The sequence below is a fragment of the Urocampus carinirostris genome, chromosome 1 (assembly GCF_059441175.1).
Source record: "Urocampus carinirostris isolate Australia breed hairy pipefish chromosome 1, RoL_Ucar_1.0, whole genome shotgun sequence".
Classification (NCBI taxonomy): Eukaryota; Metazoa; Chordata; class Actinopteri; order Syngnathiformes; family Syngnathidae; genus Urocampus; species Urocampus carinirostris.
The window spans coordinates 16284046-16304788 of record NC_142349.1 but is presented as its reverse complement, the minus strand read 5'-3'; the positions used below and the strand labels follow the sequence as shown (position 1 = coordinate 16304788).

Sequence of the window (20743 nt, the reverse complement as noted above, 5' to 3'; positions counted from 1 at the left end):
TTTGTCTTTTTCACTTTGTTCCTGAAAGAGTGTTTTTAATTAACTATGAAAAGAGTACCACATTTCATGTAGATGTTGAATTTGGTGTTTCGGGATGAGGGGTGTGCATGTAGCGAGAAAGGGCCACTGGCATTTGCACAGAACATTTCCTTTACAATGAAAACAATCTAACCAACTGCAGCACTCAGAGGAATTCACCTCCCCTCCCCCACTGCCCTCCTCCCCATTCCTGCAACAGCACCATTACATTACCATATCAAAGCTCCGAGTTCAAAGCGAGTCTTCTCTTTCAAGAAAGGGAGTAAGACTGAGGCAGAGGAGGAGAGGACAACACAGAATCAGTAGGAGTAGACCCAAAGACCGACTGCGCTTTTATCCTCCTTTGCTACATTTCTACTGTATGTGCACAAGAGAGAAAGAGAAGAGTGTGTATGCACTGACAAGTGCATGTCAAGGGGGCTGGGTGGGGGATACACTGCATAAAATGTAGAGATACAAGAGGGTTACTGATTGGGTCTTTCAAAAGCAGCGCACGAGAAAAGTCAATTCCTGTTCCGGCAGCACGTAATGGAGCCTTCAGGGGGTCTTATGAGGAGCAGAGAAATGCCAAAGCAGGTAACAGTGCAATGGAGACAGCACTGTGTGGAAGACGACCAATAGCCAAATGGCAAAGCCAAATATTTCTCCATTGTTAGCATTTTCACAAAACTAGAAATCTATTTAGGCTACAATTGGAACCCTCCTTTAATCTTGCTCAGTCTAGTGTATGAGTACTAACAATTTCTCTCTAGTTGGCTGGGAGGCTCAATGTAAAAATCAAAGTGAATGGCATTAGGGTAAATAAGAGCACTGGTTGCCTAGGAAACCGTATGCCCTGCCCCACTCGCTCAAGCCTAGTCAGTACTTTTCTCCAATCACTGGAGAGCAATAATACATTATTGACAGAGGACCACGGCAGGCAGCGGAGCAGCATTTTCAAATTGTATTTGAACAACAGAAGAAACTAGTGAAAGAAGGCAGGCATCAGGGAAATAGAAGCCAAGAGAGATGACTGACAAAAGGGTTAGGATTCAAAATCCTACCCAGTCACTGTACCATACCAGTGTGCAGGCCATCCTAAGCTTTTGCCCTTTAATCTGAACTTGAGTCTGTCTGCTAGCAGACTGGTATATCTTACAAGATCAGGATAACCCGCTGATTTTGCTTCAAATGAATGTAAAACTGCCATCACACTTAAATAGAGTGCTTCGAGGTCCTAAGATCACCCACAATGCATTGCTGGCGCCCATTTTGGGAGTCCACAAAGCTTTTCAGCGAACCAGTTAGATTCTACATTGTAATGCCGAATACGTGCGTTATTGTTGGCTGTTGTAGCCGAGGTGAAAAGGGTGGGAAGGGCTTCTTTAGACTTCCGAAGTGTGTTTACGATCAGGGGATTGAAGCTCAGGAGAAAAGTGAACGGCGAAGACGAATGTGGCTGGCAGCTATCAACCGGTCGAATTTGCCAAAGCTTGACTGTGTTCGTGTTTGTTCTGACCACTTTCTGACAGGTAAATTTAATTATTTATGATGTAGAAATAAAATTTAAAAAGGTTATGGGACATGTGTACTTCATGACAACAGCTCGACGACCCCAAACTACTTTTCTAACATATATGTGAGGTATTTCGCCGAAAACGACATTTAAAAACCGAACAAAACTCCGTTTCTCATTCGTACACTATTTTGGAGGAGAAATTCAACGCGGTTTCAGGGAAAGAGAGTCTCCTTTCCTCAGTCAACTCGCGTCAATAGAGGATTTAAAGCCCCCGAAAGCTAAGCTAACTTAGCCACCGGTGCGCCGTTCGGAGAAGCGTTGCCTTTCCCGGGTTGTTCAACATAGAACAAAAGGGAAGCAACATGAGAACAACATTCCCTTAAACCTGCAACACAGTTGCAATGGGCACACAGAATCGATGATGACTTGTCAACAATGATCCATGGTTGTAAACTTGGCTGAGACAAACTCCGAGAATGTAGAACTTTCCCTTTCACAATCTTGTTTTCATCACCTTGGCTTGTGTGCACAGACACATCCCGAACCCAACCAGACACAAATCTGTCGTAGGCTTCCATACTTTTGTAATTTTGAAAATCCTTCAGTTCACAAAAGGGACTTGGGTGGAAAATAAGATAGTTAACAAGTTCGATGCAAGTCACACACGGCAACAAATCGGGATCAGACTTCCAGTCCTTGTTTTTAATTTTGTAGGGATCCAATTTTCCAATAAAATGCAACTTCGCAGCGTACCGCTCGCGTGCTTGCTTGTCTAAACTCTCCACGTAGTTTTCCATAGTGTTGATGGACAAAATCCGTACACAAACAAAGCTAGTTGAGTAAATAAATAGACAAACTGAGTAAATATTTGCTCCTCTCGCTATCACCGCTTGTAATCGACAGACTTCCAAGATGGCGGCACGAAGCCGTGTCACTATTTTTAGCACAAAGCGCGGAGCCCTCTATAAATGGATCAGGTTGAACAAAGCTTCATATGTGATCATAGTTGTGAAATCCAACAACATTACTTTTTTAAGCCCTTTGAGTCGAGTCACAAACTATGTTTGGCTCAGAGTTCTACATTGATAAGCATAGCATTTTATTCCCAATGCATATTTGCATTAGATTGCAGTGAGTGTGGCCGTTCTGAGAAAATAGCATGTGGAGATGGCATAATACACTGATTGTGAGGCAATAACCTCCGCAGATTCTTTTCATATCTGCCTGCTGTCAACGAGTGAGTGAATTTTTTTTGTCAAGGTTATGCAAGAGTACTTTCCCCCACCTTATTAATACCAGTAACCTATAGTCAGTGTAGTAGTCACATTGGTTCTTCAGTCGATCTTTGTGTTTTATTTTGAGAGTGGATGTGGAGGAACATGGGTCATTATGACCACCTAATATAATATTTAATGGCTTTTTAAACCAGTCCCCTCGACCCTAGGACTCTAAACTGCAGTGACCAAACAAGTACAACCATCGCTCAATCATGTGTGAGTTATGCAAGGCCAGGAAGGAAGTAGCTTGGATGCAAGGAAGCCATTATCGGATGGAAGGTGCAACAGTGCACCTACAACTGGGTTTCAACTCTGGAGTGCAGAATGAAAAGGAAATGAGCAAAGTCACAACTCACCTGTCTTCTCTTTGATCTCACAGAGAACACTGAACAGGGCTGGCTTCATTCTGTGACAGTTAAGGGCATGTTTCCTGCGCAACAGAGAAGAAGGAATCAAACAAGGGAGAGAGCTAGGAGGTACACAATAAAAGAAAAGAAACCCCCCCCACCATCTCAAATTGTACTACGTCTTTGTCTTCTTAAAACTCACTTTTATTCTACAGAGGTATGTGCAGGTGTCCCAAACCAAATTTTTGATTACGTCACAAATATACCTGGCACATCAACATTACGAAAAGGAATGATGTCATTTCGGTGATTAGAATTGGATGATTAGTCAACTAGCTATGTAACTAATAAGTTACAGAGTTACAATAGCATGACTGGGCACCAAATTCATGTCACTTTTAAGGAAGGGAGGCTATTGCAAACAACATCACGACGAAATATTGCATGTATTACAATACGATACATGGGACAATTAATATGTATCCTGACACATTGCCAACAAAGTCATGCATATCCTGAAATTTATACAACCGTATTTTCATGACCATTAGACGCACATTAAAGTTTCAGATATTTTATAATGTGTGCGGTACGCCCTGCATATGACGTAAGGTTGGGCGCCCAACCCGAGACTGGGAGTCACAAATTCGAGCCTTGGCGAGTCATACCTAAGACTAACAACCATATTTGGTGAAATCAGATGTTTTTGAGAGATCGTTCACATTTCACACTAAATGTGACTTGTATGTGGTCTCCTGTGAGTTCAAAGCTATTCTTGTTTGGACGCCATTAGCTTGCCGCTTGTTCAGAAGAGGGAACGGGATGTCACACGCATTGCACTTTAGGCGAAAGTGCTCATGAATGCTAACGCCTTAACGTAACTAGCAATTTGAACTTTATTGTGCTACTAAAGGGTGAAGAGTTTTCCCCAAAAATATTAATTAAATCCAAAACCTCACTTCCCCACCATTGAATGCTTTCCGTGTTTTTGTTCACTATTGTGTGTTATTTTCTAGACTACGCAGAAGATCGTGGTAACCGAGTAGCTGCGGGAGATGTAGTGGCTAAATTCGACTCCCCTGCAAAATCTGACCCCCCTCCGCGTAAACGCACATTATGCTTGCGACAGAACGTGAGTCAGGATCGCAGTCTGTATAATATATTTAACAAGAAGTAATGATTGGCGTGATTAGTACAAAAAAAGTGATCGTAGTTTATATAATGAGTTTATTAAGACATCTGCAAACAAAATTAATTCATGGTATTTAATGCCGAATAGCAAAAATTCCAGTTTACAAATTCTTCTGCAACCATATTGAGGTGTGTTGATCGAGACTACTCTAATTTGTTCTAAGTGAGATTAGGCACAGTCTTGGATAGCTACCACTGCCCACTGATGTGTGCATATTTGAATAGGTGATTGTGACACCTCGTAAAGAACTTTAATCATCATTTGGTATAGAACTCACCAATTACAATATGTCAATGAATGATGAAATTCAAGCAAGTCGTAAAAGAATACAACAATGACTCGAGCCAGGTGCGCAACCAAAGTTGCCACAGACACCCTCGCGACCATCTGCCTCACTCCAAAAAATAAATAAAAAATAAAATAAAACAAAGAACCGGCAAAACGGTATTTAAACGCTGCAGTGTTTAAAATGTTCAGAAAACGTAGTAGCTTCTAGTGCGCAATTTACGGTACATGGTATTGGTGCCGTTGCGCTCATTGATCGTGATAATACACCTTAGCTAAATTTTGTAACTTTCTGTAACCAGTGCCTTCTTAATCATCCTAAGGTACAATCACTACTCTATTCAGGGATCAGAATGGAGATTTTCATTTTCAGCTGAAATAGCCAGGGTCCAGGAATAAAGCAGGACGGATTTTTTTGTAAATACTGCAAGATAAATTCAAATGCAGTTCAGTCCCTGCAGCTTGAGCACCATTGCGGCCAATTTTTCTAACGGCCGCCAGGGTGCGCCAGAGCAATAAAGGAAAGAGTGAGACAGTCGGATTTTGAATTTGTTTGCTACGCAAGAGAAAAAGTGAAGAAGTCGGAATGCCTTTGGGGTTCAAAAACAGCGGAAATCCGCGGATCCGCGGAAAATTCTGATCCCTGTCTATTGACGCCTTTTTAAAGCATTTGCCTTTAATTTTTCCCCACATTTCTTATTAAACGCAATACACTGTTAAAACATACATATAGGCATACAAATAAGGAGCCGTACAAGAAATAATAAAAATTAAAAAAATCACAATAATGACAGATTAAAAATTAGAACAATTTCCTAACATACCTTTCTGCCTTAGGCAATTATTTAATGAGGGCAATGTAAGGCCTTTGAACGCATCGTCAGCAGTTTTTTTTTTTTAAATAAAACGATCAGAATAATTTCAACACAATCTTGAGTTATTGACAAGTCTTTAGTTCATAATCTGCTGCCTTATACCTAACCATAGCAGTGGAATAAATGTTATTGTGAGAAAACCAATAATTTAAATTTCTTAGAAGAAATAATTTAGAAACTCAGTGTCCTTTAAAGCGACCTATTTGCTAGTTTTATCGCTTCTGGAATGGAATCACTTTGTTTTTACTGTATACTATATACAGCAGGTTAAATAGTGGAACATTAGCTCTTAGAAGCTTTAGGTTTTTTTTGTGGACCTGTACCACATACAGATTACATTAAGTCTTCATGTGTATGGTGCTACTGAGAAGCTGCAATTATTTTTCAAAGCTTTTGGTTATCCTGTCCGAAAACACTTAAATCGGACCTGATTGATGTTATGCTACGCACTGCTGACCTAAAAGCAATTCCTGTATGTGGCACACCAGTACAATGTTGTAGACCCGCACGTCTTCTTATGTAGTTGCCATGTTTATCTTTTGTTAAACAGTAAGCATAAAGTGTTTATCACGTATAACTTTAACAGTGCTTGCAATTAAGTGCTAATCCCATGCCTGCTTGTTGGAGTATGGGTGCACTTCATGACAAAGAGTAGCATCAGAGACACGCCTAGAAACTCAATATGCAGCATCAATTCTGATTCATTTGTTTCGATAAGAGTATTTGAAATGAAACCCGCAGCAATTTATTGCCGTACTGATTTTTGGAGTGCACCGCTAGCTGCCTTCATGTTCAGTAAATGCTGTAAAGGATTCCCCTATACCTTGATGTGATTTTACATTTTACTTTTAAAGTACCACTGAAGTATGAATATTCTGATTATTTTAATTTGGTTAGATTGTGCTAAGAATTTGAAATCACGAGTAATGTACAGTAAAGGTGAGTGGCGAGTTTCAATATGGCCCAAAACTTACTACAGACTTCAAAGTGGGCGGCAGATTCATAATATATATCGCCGTGTATCTATAAATCTGAAAATGGTGAAAGATGTGTCATTCACACTAATTGCAAGTGTCTGGTTGTGATAGAAAAAAAACATATACGCAAATAATATCAGAACTGGCAGTTTCATTATAAACAGTGACAAAAAACCTTTTCTGCCCACATGCGAACAAACCAAGCACACAATTTGAGATGTGATAGGTATGAACTGCCACAAGTGACATCCTTATGATATTATTTTCAATGAAAACAGCACATTAAGACAAGCACAAATGAATATGACTTGGCGACACCTGACCACAACAGCAATTCCAGTTGTGAAGGCCCACGGGGAAATTTCAGGAAGGGAATAAAGACAGGCCAGGATTCACCTTGTGATCCTGCTCATCGTAAGATAAGCACCATTAGAGTTCTTATACAATAGTGTGTTGGAATAATAAAAATCTACTTTTTAAACAAGTATTTTATTTATATTTCTTAAAAGTATTTTATGAGAATTTTAACCTTTGATTGAATGGACTATTGAAGTCATTCACGAAAGGAGGGCGGGTATGACCTGCAGCAAAGGGCCGCACAGACGGGAACCAAGTCAGGGTTTCCAGCATCTAGAAGTAACCTCACTACATAGTGAGAGTTCAATACCATTTATGCTAACCATCAGCTCATTCTTCAAGGAGTTTATGGACCAAATATTTTTTTCAAGTAGGTTGCAGTACTGCAGTATTACAGCTACAAGCAACCATAAGAACTTTCTAATTGGACCCAAATGTACTGTGCAAGTGTTGATAAGGTGTATGTAGGAGTAAAGAACTTTTGCCCACTTGTGGGTGGCCTAATACACATTCTAGAGATGTATAAGAGATTTTCAGTGTGAATGACTTCAAAGGCCAGCAACATTGCTGCCAGCGACTTACAGAAGTGATTGGTTTGCCGTGAGTTGTGCCCGTCAAATGTGGCCATTATGTGTTTGATTTATTACTGTTTTCAATTAGGGGATTGATAGCTTTATCACTTAATTTTATTTTTTTGTTTAGGTATGGATGCATACGTATGAGCATACGTGGTCTTTTAGTCTGAATTAGGATTTTCCTCACAAAAACGGTGCACTGTTGGTCGCTATGCTTTACCATTTTAGGGAAATAATACATCACAACTAACAACGGTATACTGTACACAAATTGATGTGTTACTTTGCAATCACTTATGCCAGGAGTCGCCAAATTTTTTGAATGGTGGGCCAAATTGAGTTAAAAATGTGGCCACGGGGCCGGTCCTTAAGACTTGAATAAATATGCATGCAGACATCTACTAGTACACTTATTTTGTTATTTGTTTTTTATATGATTAGTCTAATCAAATTGGTTTTGAAAAACAATTAAAGCAAAATAATATATTAAGTCCCCGTTTTAAGCTCTAGATTTGCTATTCAATTCTGCAGTATTACTGTAGTTGTGTTTTGTAGTATTTCAATAGTAGGATTCTTTTAGTATTTTTGTCAGTATCATAGCAGGAATTTTGAAGTAGGCTCTGTGGATGTGTTTTTGTAGTATTTCTGTAGTGGTATTTCTGCAGTAGTATATCTGTAGTAGTATTTCTGTATTCTAGTATTACTCTAGTAATATTTTTTTAGTTCTTCCATTGTACTATTTTTTGAGTGTTTCTGTAGTTTTTTTGTATTACTGTAGGTGAATTCTTGTAGATTTTTTGTATTCGCGTTTCAGTATAATATTACTTCCGTATTAGTATTATTGTAGTATTTCTGCAGGAGTTTTTCTGTATTATAGTACTTTTGTGATAAAATTTAGTAGTATTTCTGTAGCAGTATTTCTGTATTGTATTATTACTGTAGCATTTTATTCCACTAAGAATGAAAGCAAAATAATATATTGGGTCCCGTTTTCAAGCACTAAATTTGATATTTAGTTTTGTAGTCATTTTGTACAATTTCTGAGATAGTATTTTTGCAGTAGACACATAAAGGGACAATGTGGAAAAAGCTAACACCAAAAAACTATGTTTATTAGTAGTACTTTATTTATAATTATGTTGTCACGATATTTTGACCATTTTCGTTGAGCTGGCCGGATTTAAAAGCCTGCGTGGTTGCATGTAGCCTGCGGGTCGTAGCTTGCCCAGCCCTGACCTATGCAGAAGTACTTCTCTAGTGAACACTTTGTGAAGTTCCTCATTAAACGTGAGCGGATTATCAATTTTTGTCTTTGCCATTTGTGGGATCTTTCTCCTGGCTTGATACGACCAACTCAACTTCGCAGGCGCAAATGCAGGCAGATTAATTCACGAGGACCCTTGGAGGGTGATGCTTTTCTTTGACATTCTTTGGTAATAAATTATTTCAAGATACTTGTTACAGCCCTAAAAAGTGGTATCAAATGTTTTTCTATGTATCGTTAACTCTATCACGGCTGGATTTGAGTTGGGGGTGGTCTGCCATTAGAATGAAGGGGATGAGCAGGGGGGAAGGAGGTGCTCAATGCTCATGCGGTCCTGTACTGACCTGAATTGGAAGTTGACAGGCAGGCCACCCCCTGCCGTGCCCCCCCCTGCTCTCCCTCCCTCTGTGGGGTCGTCTGATCCACCCCAATGCGCCGGTGAATCTTCTGGCCAGCATCTAAACATATGGCGACAGGAGGGGTGGAGTGGGGAGTGTGGTAAGGGATGAGGGCAGAGGACAGGCAGGGTGTGCAAAAAGGGCACCAAAGTTCTTGCACTGCCCTGACTGCTCCCCATCCCCACACGCCCTCCACAACAGGTGTGTCATGGTCATGTGTCAGCCTCGTCACATGTTCTGTTTGGCGATTATGGCTGAGGAGTGGACATGCAACGTTCAAACATGACCAGAGTAGTAATGAAGGCGACAGCTGTGCAACTTCACGTTAGTCTTGGTGAAAAGAACAAGATCATTTGAAATAAGCAACCTCTGACAGGGTTCGTACACCTTTCTTATGGACAAATTTAAGTACTTTGAGGACTTTCAAGGCTAATTTACCGTTAAAAGAAAAACATCTGGTGTGCAACTTGTACTTTGCAGGCCCACATTTAAATCTAAAATTAACTTATGCGATGTTTAATCTTGCATGTGTACTTATCAAGACATGATTTTTAGATATTTACTAAATTGCGGACAATTTTGCTTTTGAGACAAACCTCTCCCCATACAGATATTGGGTAAAAAGCTCACATTTTCAGTAGCAGGAAGTTCTTCCCATTACGATTTACCACTGGAAAATCCTACCTTAATTATTTGAAATCTCAATGAATGTCCATAATTGATACGTAATCCTAGCACCAAAAGACAATCCATAGTGCCCTCTTTAGGTGTAGCATACAACTGTCCTCTTAGGCACGATCCTAAGGGGGATGACGCTTGATAGGATAATGCTGTACAAACTAATGCCAGCTGAAGTTAATCGAGAAAAGAAGAAATGCAATGGCAGAGCGAAGCCACCAGATAGCGGTGTCATCGTCATTTTTAGGCAGACTTGCTGAGAAACACAGGAAAATATTCAAGCACTTACAAGCACTTTACCTAAAATTCAAGCACATTTAATCCTTGAAAACAAAACATTAAAGTTCAAGAATTTAAGGATTTCAAACACCTAAACGAACCTACTCCAACAGGGTTGAAAGCCCGCTGATGGACTTAGCAGTAAATAGAGTCCCTTTGTAAGTAATAACCAATGAATGTACATTAAATTTGTATAAAAAATATTTTTCTTTTCCAAAACGACATAGTCTTGAAAAAAACTATTTGTTTGGCACAATACTGCGTTTAAAAAGCTGGTTTGACAAATTGATCCAACAGGTCTGAATTATTCTGTTAGTTCAACTTCTAACAACAGGCATGTATGTCTTCTTGTTGCTTCTGTGATAAGCTGAATATGGTTAGATAGAATTTAAAGTTACTTAAAGGTGGGGTGCTTTGTTTGAAAGTTAAATATTTTCTCTATTAAGTAGGTGTTACAAACGCCCAACTGAGTTCAAAGAACATTTCTGCTTTTTTTCTAGTCCATTCATCTGCTTTTATCTTACTTTTCGCAGAGCGGTTCAGGGCAGGACACATTAGGTTCAAGGAATGGGGGCAGTGCTGGAGTGATGTCATGCTTGTCCTTGCAGGTTATTAAAAAACATTATTTGTCAGTGTAGCAGGAAAATGGCAAAAGAGAAAGCATACTTCAAGTCCAAACACAAAACCAAACCCCAAGAAAGATGAAAAAAGAGTTTATTCGAGTGCATTTACAAAATGCACACTTGAACGTTCCAAATTCCAGACAAATCCTTAAAGCTGAGTAATCATGAAAAACATTTTTAATTAAAGAACTGTCAAAATTAAATGAGTAACACACGTAAACTAGTAAAATTAATAATTGATTTGGCGCAGATAAAATACTTGAGGACGTTTTTACATTCGCCAAACTTTTAAAAATGGAGTAAACTGTACTTCTACCTGATTGAATGGTCGAGAGTAGAGAGGAAAAACAAAGGTCTTTCCTTGCCGCTCCCAATAGACATAACACAGCCGAAAACTGATTACCTTTTGGGCTCACACTATCGCCAGCACAGAAAGGATCTGTTGTTTTTACTGAAATGCCTTTTTAATAAAAGATCACATCAATTCAATTACCGATCGAGCTAAATATGACATTATGGTTGATTAATAATTATGCGTACAATGTCAAATATTGTCTGAGATAAATTCCATATTAAGTAGGTCACTATAACCAGTCTTGGTTGAATTCATTGAAAAACAATCAGGTTAACTGAGTAAAAATGAATTAATTGGAGATTCCAACCAGAAAGGGGTTCGTCTGTCATAACTATTAAGTGCATGGGCACACTACAGCTCGGTGACTCAGAAGTTGAGTTTCTGAAGGAATTATAACAGCTTGACTATACGATTGAAAAGAAAGTTACAGTATCCTCGTTTACAGCAAACAGAAAACATTTCTGCATTAACATTTCCGCTGTTATAAAACAGATTTATGCAGTAGTTGTTTCCCTCTCTCTCCCTCTCCTGAAAAGTGTTTCTATATTGTGTTGTCATGTGTTTTCAATTAGAATTGAGTGTATTTCCAGTTGTGTCCTCAACTGAAGAACGGAATTACACAATATGTGTATAATATTGCTATAGTGACAGAAAAGAGAGCACAAACACCACTGAAACATCGATTAATTTAACTGAGACTAAATTTGAAAATTTATATTGTGCTGATGTTTATATGCTGTCGAATCACAACAAAGAAAACTACTTGTGAGTTAAAATAGGCTTTGTTCACACTGCAAGCAAATGAAGCTCAAATCATATGATTTTCTTTTCGCCAAAGCTACCGGTATTTGACTTTTTCCTGCAATTGCCTAAACAGGCCTAATATGATTCTTTTGCATAAAATGCAATCTGGGTCGCTTTTATACATGGTCCAGGATTAAATCCATATATGTTCTTTGGGGTTAGTTTGTCAGCATAGGGATGGCGCATGCTAAACCCTAACTGTTAATTGCTGGGATGAGTTATATACATATATTAAGAGAAAAAAAAAAAAGAAAAGTGTAGGATTTTTCAATGGGAGGTTATACTTTCGATGTTGGTTGTATATTACTTTTCATTGATGGGTTGTTGGGGGGACTCAAGAATTCTGGTGTCATGGAAGGCTTATAAAACACTGGCGGGCGAATTGTGAATGCATTACATGGAAAAATACAAAGAAGAATAACACATGTACTTGAGGAAAATTAATGCATCACCTTATCATATGAGTGTGTTAACATGAACAAGAAATATGGTATAGAAGGGGTAACTGAGGTTGTCCTGCTTTAAAAACATGAATGAAAACATGAATTACAGCACATTTCTGTTTGTGTTTACATGTTTTGTTCAATTGCCAAAGTTACAGACAGGATGTAATTTCTTACTAACTATCAAACATGATGAAAAGTTAAACAAAAAATAACTACACTTGGGACTGGATTCCCAAATATATTGCTAGAGAGCACATTCTTCTACACATGTTATGAGAGCTAAAGTTGAAAAAAATGCTACAAAAATTCTCTCGAGGGCAGAAAGGCAACTACTGTATTAATTGTGAAGTCTGTGAACATTTGACATAAAGAACCTTTATCTTTAAACTCTACAGCATTCACCGGTTGATAAGTAAATAATATATATATATATATATACATACAGTGGAACCTCGGTTTTCGAACGCCTCTCAGTTCAAACAAATCGGTTCTCGACCAAAAATTTTGAGAAATTCTTGCTTCGCTTTTCGTTCAAAAAATCGGAGTTCGAACGCCGGTACGCTAGGGGCGACGCTGAGTGGCGTACGAGTGTAGATTGCCCCCACCCCTCGTGAAGAACTGTTGTCACGGCAACGCGCACTCCTTTTCTGTTTTCGTTTTTCAAAAGCGGTGAAGGGAGTGTTTTAACCCCTAATTATGCCTCGGAAGAAGGTCGGTGCAAGCAGCAAAGTTGCTACAGGTGAAAAAAGAGGAATAGTGCGTACAACTATTGCATTTAAGAAAGAAATAATGGCCAAATATGAAGAAGGTGTGCGAGTTTCCCTTCTTTCAGCTATACAGCATGGCTTCTGCCGACCGGTAAGAAATCCTATTCATAATTCTTTTCTTTATCATTTAACCGCTCACCACTTGTTGTGGGGACCCGGGTGCTAAATGACGTGTAAACTACCTGATTTTTTTATTTTTACACGTTCATGTTAGCGTAATCTTTCGTACGGAAGATTACGCTAACGCGAACGTACGATTAGCCTGGGTTAGCGTTACGTTAAATATTCAAGATAAACATTCAGGGTGTTGGAACGGATTAAAACAATTTTACATTACTTTTAATGGGAAAAAACGGCTTCGGTGATCGTACAAATCGGTCTTCGTACAAAGAAATGGAACGGATTATGGTCGAGAACCGAGGTTCCACTGTATTTCAAAATGTCAACTTGTAGATTTTACAACTTTTGAGTTATATTTTTAGAGTCAAAATGTATTTTAATTTTTAAACATCTATAAAAAATCACAATAAAACAATGTGATATGTCCCTTTATGGGTACTTGGCCATTGTGCCACAAAGTTTTGTAGCCACACTCAGGCTTACTCTGTAATATAAACCATTCAAAGGACGTACAAACAGGGAGCACGTAGTTATCGTGAGTGCTTCCGCATCGGTTTTTTCACCTGAACTGAAGGAGAAGCCAATTAGTAAGCAGATGAAGGGTCTACTACCTAAGGCAAGTTAGGCCGTCAGCTAAAAACAAACACCCACTGTTCAACAGATGAATATTTTATCAAATGGAATGGAATTGCCTCTATTGATTAAATAGTTTGCACATTACAGCCTGCATGTGTCAGACAGAAATGGACCTCTTGTGCAAAACTCTACAAAGTGGAAATTGGTATAGTGCACCAAAAGCCGACACACCTTTAGTTACACACTGTATATTTGTAACCTGTTTAGCCTGTTACATTCACTCTAATTGTGCGTGTTTAGGACCAAAACACTATCATTCAGTCTACGTTGATTCGGGGTGGTGTTAACATATTTACGACAGGGAAAGCCTGACAATAAAAAAGGTGCTTAGACCCAGAATCTGTTTGCAAACTTGCACAATAGAAAACGGTAATAAAAACAATAAAGGCTGGTGTGTGATTTGGCGGTATAGCGTCATCCCCCCTCAACACCACCTCATTAATAGAAACTCGATTTGCGGACAGCTGCACTCGCGTACACATTATAGGAGAATTGATTGCACCCAGCGCACAATGAAAAGGATGAACACCAGGGAGGGGGGGAGTGAAAGGGGAGTGAATTAATTAAGAGAACCAGGTGGTCAAATGTTGGGTGGAAAATCACTAGCTAATGACACATCACACTGTGGCCACGGCCTTGCAAGTGGACGCCTTCCTATTGTTGAGATTGTGCGGCATTATCTGAAAGCTGACCTTATGCTCCCTGGGCCACATGGCACATGAGTACTCGCTGTTTGCATAGATTTCCCCTCCGCTAGGAATCATGGAAACACCGGAATGCCTCTGTGATGTGAGCCTTAAGTGAGGAGTCGTATCAATGAATGGCTGCTGTCATCACCGGGAGCTCCTGACTGGATACGCCAGCCAATTGAGTAATCCCTGCATTCATTTGCATATTATCGGATAATGACATTGACTATCAATTGATGCACAACGCTATTCAGACTCATTTGGGTGCAATTAGACAAATCTTATTAGGCATAAACAGTAATGTGGTGAAGCCTGGAAACCCATTTTTTAAGACTACACTCGTGAAGTTTTACTTTGAGGAGGGACATGTAAACTTTGTAGTACATACAGTTGTGTTAACGTGATATTAACTTGAATGGTGTCGTATAGTGCGTTTTTGAGAAACTATTTACATAAAATGGGTTAGTAAAAGACCTTATAATAATTACTTCTACTTCTGTACTATAGTTAAGCAGTGACATGTGCCATGAAAGTGTAGTTTAAGTGGCAGCTAAGCGTTGGGAGAATATAATTCAACAACCAAAGTTTTTTTCAAACTTTCACATACATAAATGCATTGGAAAATTGTTTGAATGTACTTTCCCAAAATACTCTAGACTGTCCTCTTGGAGACAGAACTGTGGTTCCCAACTCGTACACATCTGGCTTCAAAATACTGAAGTTGGACTCACGACCTGCGCTCAAACAATTTGAGACATTGGAAGCTCCCGGATAGCCCAGCCATAAATGTTCCGAGGACACTGATGATAGACGGTTGTGGAAAATATTCGGGAGGTTAAACTGGTTCAATGTTACTAATGAGCGATTGGGTGACTTTGGTCACTTTTCATCTCAACTAGAATCTAACACCTTCGGATTAGAAGAGCATTGCATCTCACTTCTAGTTTAGTATATAATTATTTTCGCACATATGTCGAACTCCATGAATGGAAAATTGTTTAAAACTTAAAAACTGAGTTAAAAAAAATCTAATGTGCGCAGTTTTTCTTCTATGGCAAATGCGTTCGCAAAAATCATAGGCAACGGAGCACAAGTGAAGTAACAAAAGAACCGCTTGGTGTTACTTTTTTTAAAACAGTAATAAAACGCAAGCTTCTAGTAGCCGTGGATCATTTACTTTGAAGTTGATTTTCACACCAAGAACCGCGTCGACTAATTGTAAACACGACATCGTAGTAACACGATGGAAAATGGCTCTTGGCTTTTCTTACCTGGCCTGTGCTTCGTCCAGGCTCTCGTCGGTGATGGCCATTATTTGCTGTAGGATATCCCCGATGTCTTGTTGAGGCTGGCCGAGGGACTGCTGTTTCCGAACCGAGTCCGGATCGCCCACGTCGCCTGGCTGTAGTCCACCAAGTCCGGTGAGACCCGTCAGCATCCTGGTCTGGTCATCCATACTTTGTTAAAAAAAAAAAAAAGGAAACTCGCCGTTTTCCTTCCGAATACACACGCTCACACACACATTCAAATAGCTAGCCTGTTAGCTAGCCCACAAACTACTTCTCGCAACAAACATACACGCAGGATTCCTCGACGAATAGTAAAGAGTTGGGAACTGTTGTCATAAAAACAGTTGGGGCCAAATTCCCTAAAACATTCGCGCGCTGTTGGGGGGAAAACGACGAGGGGGAAGGGGGGTGCTAAAAACGTTAGCTAAGCACCGAGTGAAAAGAAGCTAGGTTAGTAGCTGCAACCCATCGGCCAAGAAGCAGCAGCGGGGACATAAGCGCACGGTCCGTGTGGGCTCGCCTCGAACATAGCGAGCTGAAGAAAACTAAACAAAAAACACGGCGGGCGAGTCCCCGCGGGTTTGTCTTTGGCCGCCGCGAAGTCCAAAAACCGAGTGGAATCGGTGGAGGGAGGACTCCGCCGAGAGAGAGAGAGCGAGCGAGAGAGAGACAGCTCCTACCGCCACAGACTACGCTTGGCCATTGTTGTTGCTGTGTGTCGCGCGACTACGTGGGATGTGCTGCTGCACTCGGCGGTGCCGCTGTGGGGAGAAAGAGCACTGGTTCTTTCACTCACTTGCAAGGCAGCTTGAGAGTAGGTGGCAAAAAGTCCACTTCCACGATACTATACTCGCAGAGTGGGCTTTTATTAATTGGACATTTTTGAACGACCCTTTTGAGGGGCTTCAATATGTGTCCAGGTGAAATGCACGACTCCCCTCGTGGCAGGCGTTACGCATGACTAGCCACTGACGTCATCAATATGTTAGTCATTAATCACTCCATTTGGTCCCCCCCCAAAAATCACTTCTTTGAAACGCTGGAAGAATTCAAGTCAATGATATAAAAAATGCATTTGAAACATCGCAAAAACTAGCATTTGGACATACTTGGCTGCTTGAGAGAAATCAGCTTTCTCAGTCACAATTATGAAGTGACCCCAGTCTATACCTGTTAACCTCAATGATTTTATCGTAGGCTAAACTATTTATTCCTAAAACTTATCAATGCTATCCTATTCAGAAATGTATACAGTTTTCATTTTACATACATTTTAAAGGGACAGTTTGTGTCACTTAGCACCTCTAGTGTCAACCCCCCTCATTCATTAACGGTGGGGTGCGTCATTTGAGGTGTCCTTAAAAATTTGAAAGTTAAATGTTTTCTTTTTTAAGTATGTGATAACAATGCCCAACTGAGTTCAAAGAGAAGGGAACTTTATTTTCCATCTTCCGATCTGCGTTTATCTTACTTTTAGCAAAGTTGTCGGGGGTGGAACACCATTAGGTAAGTGTAATAGGATATGGGGGAGTGCAGGAGAGTGATGCCATGCTCGTCTCTGCGGGGTTTTCTATCTGTTTTCTATCTAAGTTCAAATGCCTACCTAAACCCTACGAAAGTTGAAAAACTTTATTTAAAAGAGTCTTAGAAATGCATGTACTTGCACACGCATCATGAACAATTTGGCTGAGGCTGCGATGATGACACAAGCCAAGGAAGGCAGCAAGCGAGTAGAAAAGTTCCAGATTCCGTGCAGCTCCTTTGAAAAAACAACATTGTGAACCATCATATACATGTGTACTTTTAAAATACTTGTAGGTCAAGAAATGAGAATTTATTTTACATAAAATGAGACTCACCTAAAGGGATCTGCCACTTATCTTGCAGCTAGCTATTAGTACCCCAAACTCTCGTAAATCATGTGAAATGTTGCATGCGCGTAGGCATTTGAATGTTTCCGTGATTAATTCTAGTGCTGAATGTAGACGTAATGGGATGAAGTTCCTAAATGAAAGATCAGCAGCCTAATCAGCAGCTAAATGAGATCGACAACTTGTAGATCTACATCTAGCAAAACCTTAAAGTCTTTTGAGAAAATGAGCGATGAGTACAAAGGTGTAACAAAGTCATTGAGATGACAAGAGATTTGACAAGTGCCTCGTTGTCTTGTCAGGAATATTTGACATTAATAATGCAACCAAAACAAAGATCCTCAACATGCAACTACGTAAAACAGGTTTTCAACACCCTCGGTTCTGTTGAACAGGAAGTATTTATACACTTTATAGAATTGTCTTTATTGTCATTGATATCAACGTTGTGAAACATTGTATGCAACAAGATTAGACATGGCACTCCAGGTAAAACATGTACTATAAATACTTTAAAGACAATAGGCAAAACGGCAACAACAATGTATGTTCACTGTTGACTGACTATGACAAAAACCCACAGAACAATCTGTAAACATCCCAAAATTCTAGCAAAGCACCTACAGCGATTTGATTCGGAACGATACACACAGCCCCCACACTCCTTCTTCCCTTCACCCTGTAACATCTGCACCAAAGGTTAAAAAGTTGGCATCTTTGCAGTATTTTTTGACGTTTTTACTAAAGAACCTTGCTGGCACCTTGTTTTGAAACCAATATTTAGGACAAAAAAGACGGTCAAAATGAGCCTCAACACTCCAAGAAGTAACTGCGGGAGTGAGACAAATTTTAAGTGGTATATTTATATTGATTTGAAACACAGAATGTGACATTATTATTATTTCATAGATTTTATCAAATCATAAAATATAACACAGTGAAATAAAATGTGTGAAAGAATTAGCTTCAGGTTAGGCAACCTTAATAAACATTTTTGCCTATTTTGTAACATTTTAAGTTCCAAACCAGCATTTGAATCATATATTTTCAAGTTTGAGCATTTGTAAAATAGCGAAGAAAAATGTTTTAAATCAGATTCATTGACTGATTCATTTAATGTTTTACTAACTTAAAACAATTCTGAAGCGTGTTTCTGAAAACCTCAATCAAAATTGGAAATATTATTGGTCAATATGTTTAACACAGGGCAGCACGGCGGCGCAGTGGTTAGCGCGTGTGCGGCACAGTTCTGAGGTCGTGGGAACCTCCTGAGTAGGTTCAAATCCAGCTCTCGGCCTTACTGTGCGGAGTTTGTATGTTCTCCCCGTGCTTGCGTGGGTTTCCTCCGGGCACTCCGGTTTCCTCCCACATTCCAAAAACATGCATTTCAGGTGAATTGGCCGGTCCAAATTGTCCCTAGGTGTGACTGAGCGAGTGAGTTGTCTGTCCCCATGTCCCCTGCCCATTGCCCGATGATTGCTGGGATGGGCTCCAGCATACCCACGACCCTACTGAGGATAAGCGGTGCAGCTGAAGAGATGAGATGAGATGAGATGTTTAACACATTGGTTATCACGTTTCACCTCACAGCTATGAGTTTTTGAGATTCAAACTTGAAATTACTCATCATATATTAGTCATATCATAAGCAGTTCTACATAGCGGTTTTAGTGAAGTGAATGTAACTAAATGGAAAAATGCCAATTCATGAATTAATTACACATGCAAATTAGTTTCTCAAAGCGGCCATTAACATGAATAACATGTAGTTGAAGGCAATAAATGCCATTGACTTGCATGACAATGAGAGCTTGCCAGCAGTCCATTACACCTCTCAGGGGTGTCAAAGGGTGACACATTTTACTTTTAGTTTTACTGTTTAGTGATGATCACGTCTTTTGTAATAATTGCCAGCCGGAAGGAGCTGGTCCAATATATTATAGTGTCTTTCCCGAAATTAGATTTTAAACTGACTCCTGTAGCACCTGTGCTGTTAGGCAGAGGGAAGAAAAGCTACCGGACTGGTTCTAGGTTTGATGAGTGGTAAAATTAATTGAGGAAAAACCACAGGTTCATTTAAACAAAAGCCGACTATTTAATAAACAATGAACAAGACAATAGATAAAATTTACCATAAATCACGGTGAAGGAACACTCGTATTAGGTTTTAGATGTTACATCAGGAAACGTAAGTTTGATCTTGGTTTACCAAACCTGTTTTATTTCTGGTTCAGTTTAATGATGGGTTTTAGATTCAACCTAAATCTGTTTTGTGTAAAGTCACACAATACTACAGGTTTTAATGACATTTCAAATGAATGACAAGAAGGTTCATCAAATAAACAAAAAAAGAAAAGGATGTGCGTCAGATAAGCAAAGAAACCATGTTCTTCAATTCAGGGAATCCTAAATCTACGAGCATCGCTTGTTTCTCAAAGTTCATGAGTTCACAGTCAAGGTCAAAGGAATAATCCAATTCTTTTTGCGACTTTGATGTGAAGCCCTATGTTGAATCAGATCTTTCTCGGATTCTTGGTCTGGGGTAGCTCACCAGGACTTCCAACCGTACAAGGAATCAAGAAATTTTCCCAGACAACAACCTAAAAATGATCAAAACTGTGGAACGTATCTGGCATTTTAATTGTGAACAAACGAGGAGTTCAATGAGGCATGAAAGGGGTGAAAGTATTTACATTGCAGCAATGTTTATTATAAGATAAAAAATGAAGTGCTATATAATGTAAATAAAGCATAAAATATACTTTCCTCAGTAGATACCGAATTTGAATCAATTTTGATTAAGCACAGCTTCCCTTTTGAATCAAATTCAGCATTTTTAACTTAAGCGCTGTTAAGTAGTGTCGAATCACGTAACTAGACTTGGGCTGGTTTTAGGACCAGATGTGGCTAGTCCCGAATTTCATTTACTCTGTTATATTTACTTGAATAAGTTTTGGGACATTTCGTACTTTTAGGAGTATTTTTAAACCACTGTACCTTTAACATTTACTTGAGTAGATTTGTGAAGACGAAACTGTACTCTCGCTCTGCTACATTAGGCTACATTGAACCCGTTACTTAAATCCCCTCCACGTCATTACT

General features: G+C 39.5%; 1 protein-coding gene across 3 annotated transcripts in view; it reads right to left on the bottom strand.

Annotated features, from left to right (window-relative positions):
- The window catches only part of pbx4 (pre-B-cell leukemia transcription factor 4), a 41660-nt gene extending 24947 nt beyond the window's left edge, over window positions 1-16713 (bottom strand). Inside the window, exons 1-4 of one of the 3 annotated variants that reach the window (XM_088328703.1) lie at window positions 16567-16713; window positions 15753-15938; window positions 9031-9144; window positions 3171-3244 (exon numbers count right to left, since the gene is read on the bottom strand). In XM_088328703.1, the coding sequence (XP_088184829.1) occupies window positions 3171-3244; window positions 9031-9144; window positions 15753-15937 (373 nt within the window). In that variant the 5' untranslated portion in view covers window position 15938; window positions 16567-16713. Of the gene's footprint in view, window positions 1-3170; window positions 3245-9030; window positions 9145-15752; window positions 16445-16566 lie in introns of those variants that run through there. The other 2 variants (XM_088328712.1, XM_088328720.1) reach the window with 2 other exon arrangements.
- Between the last annotated feature and the right edge of the window lie 4030 nt (window positions 16714-20743).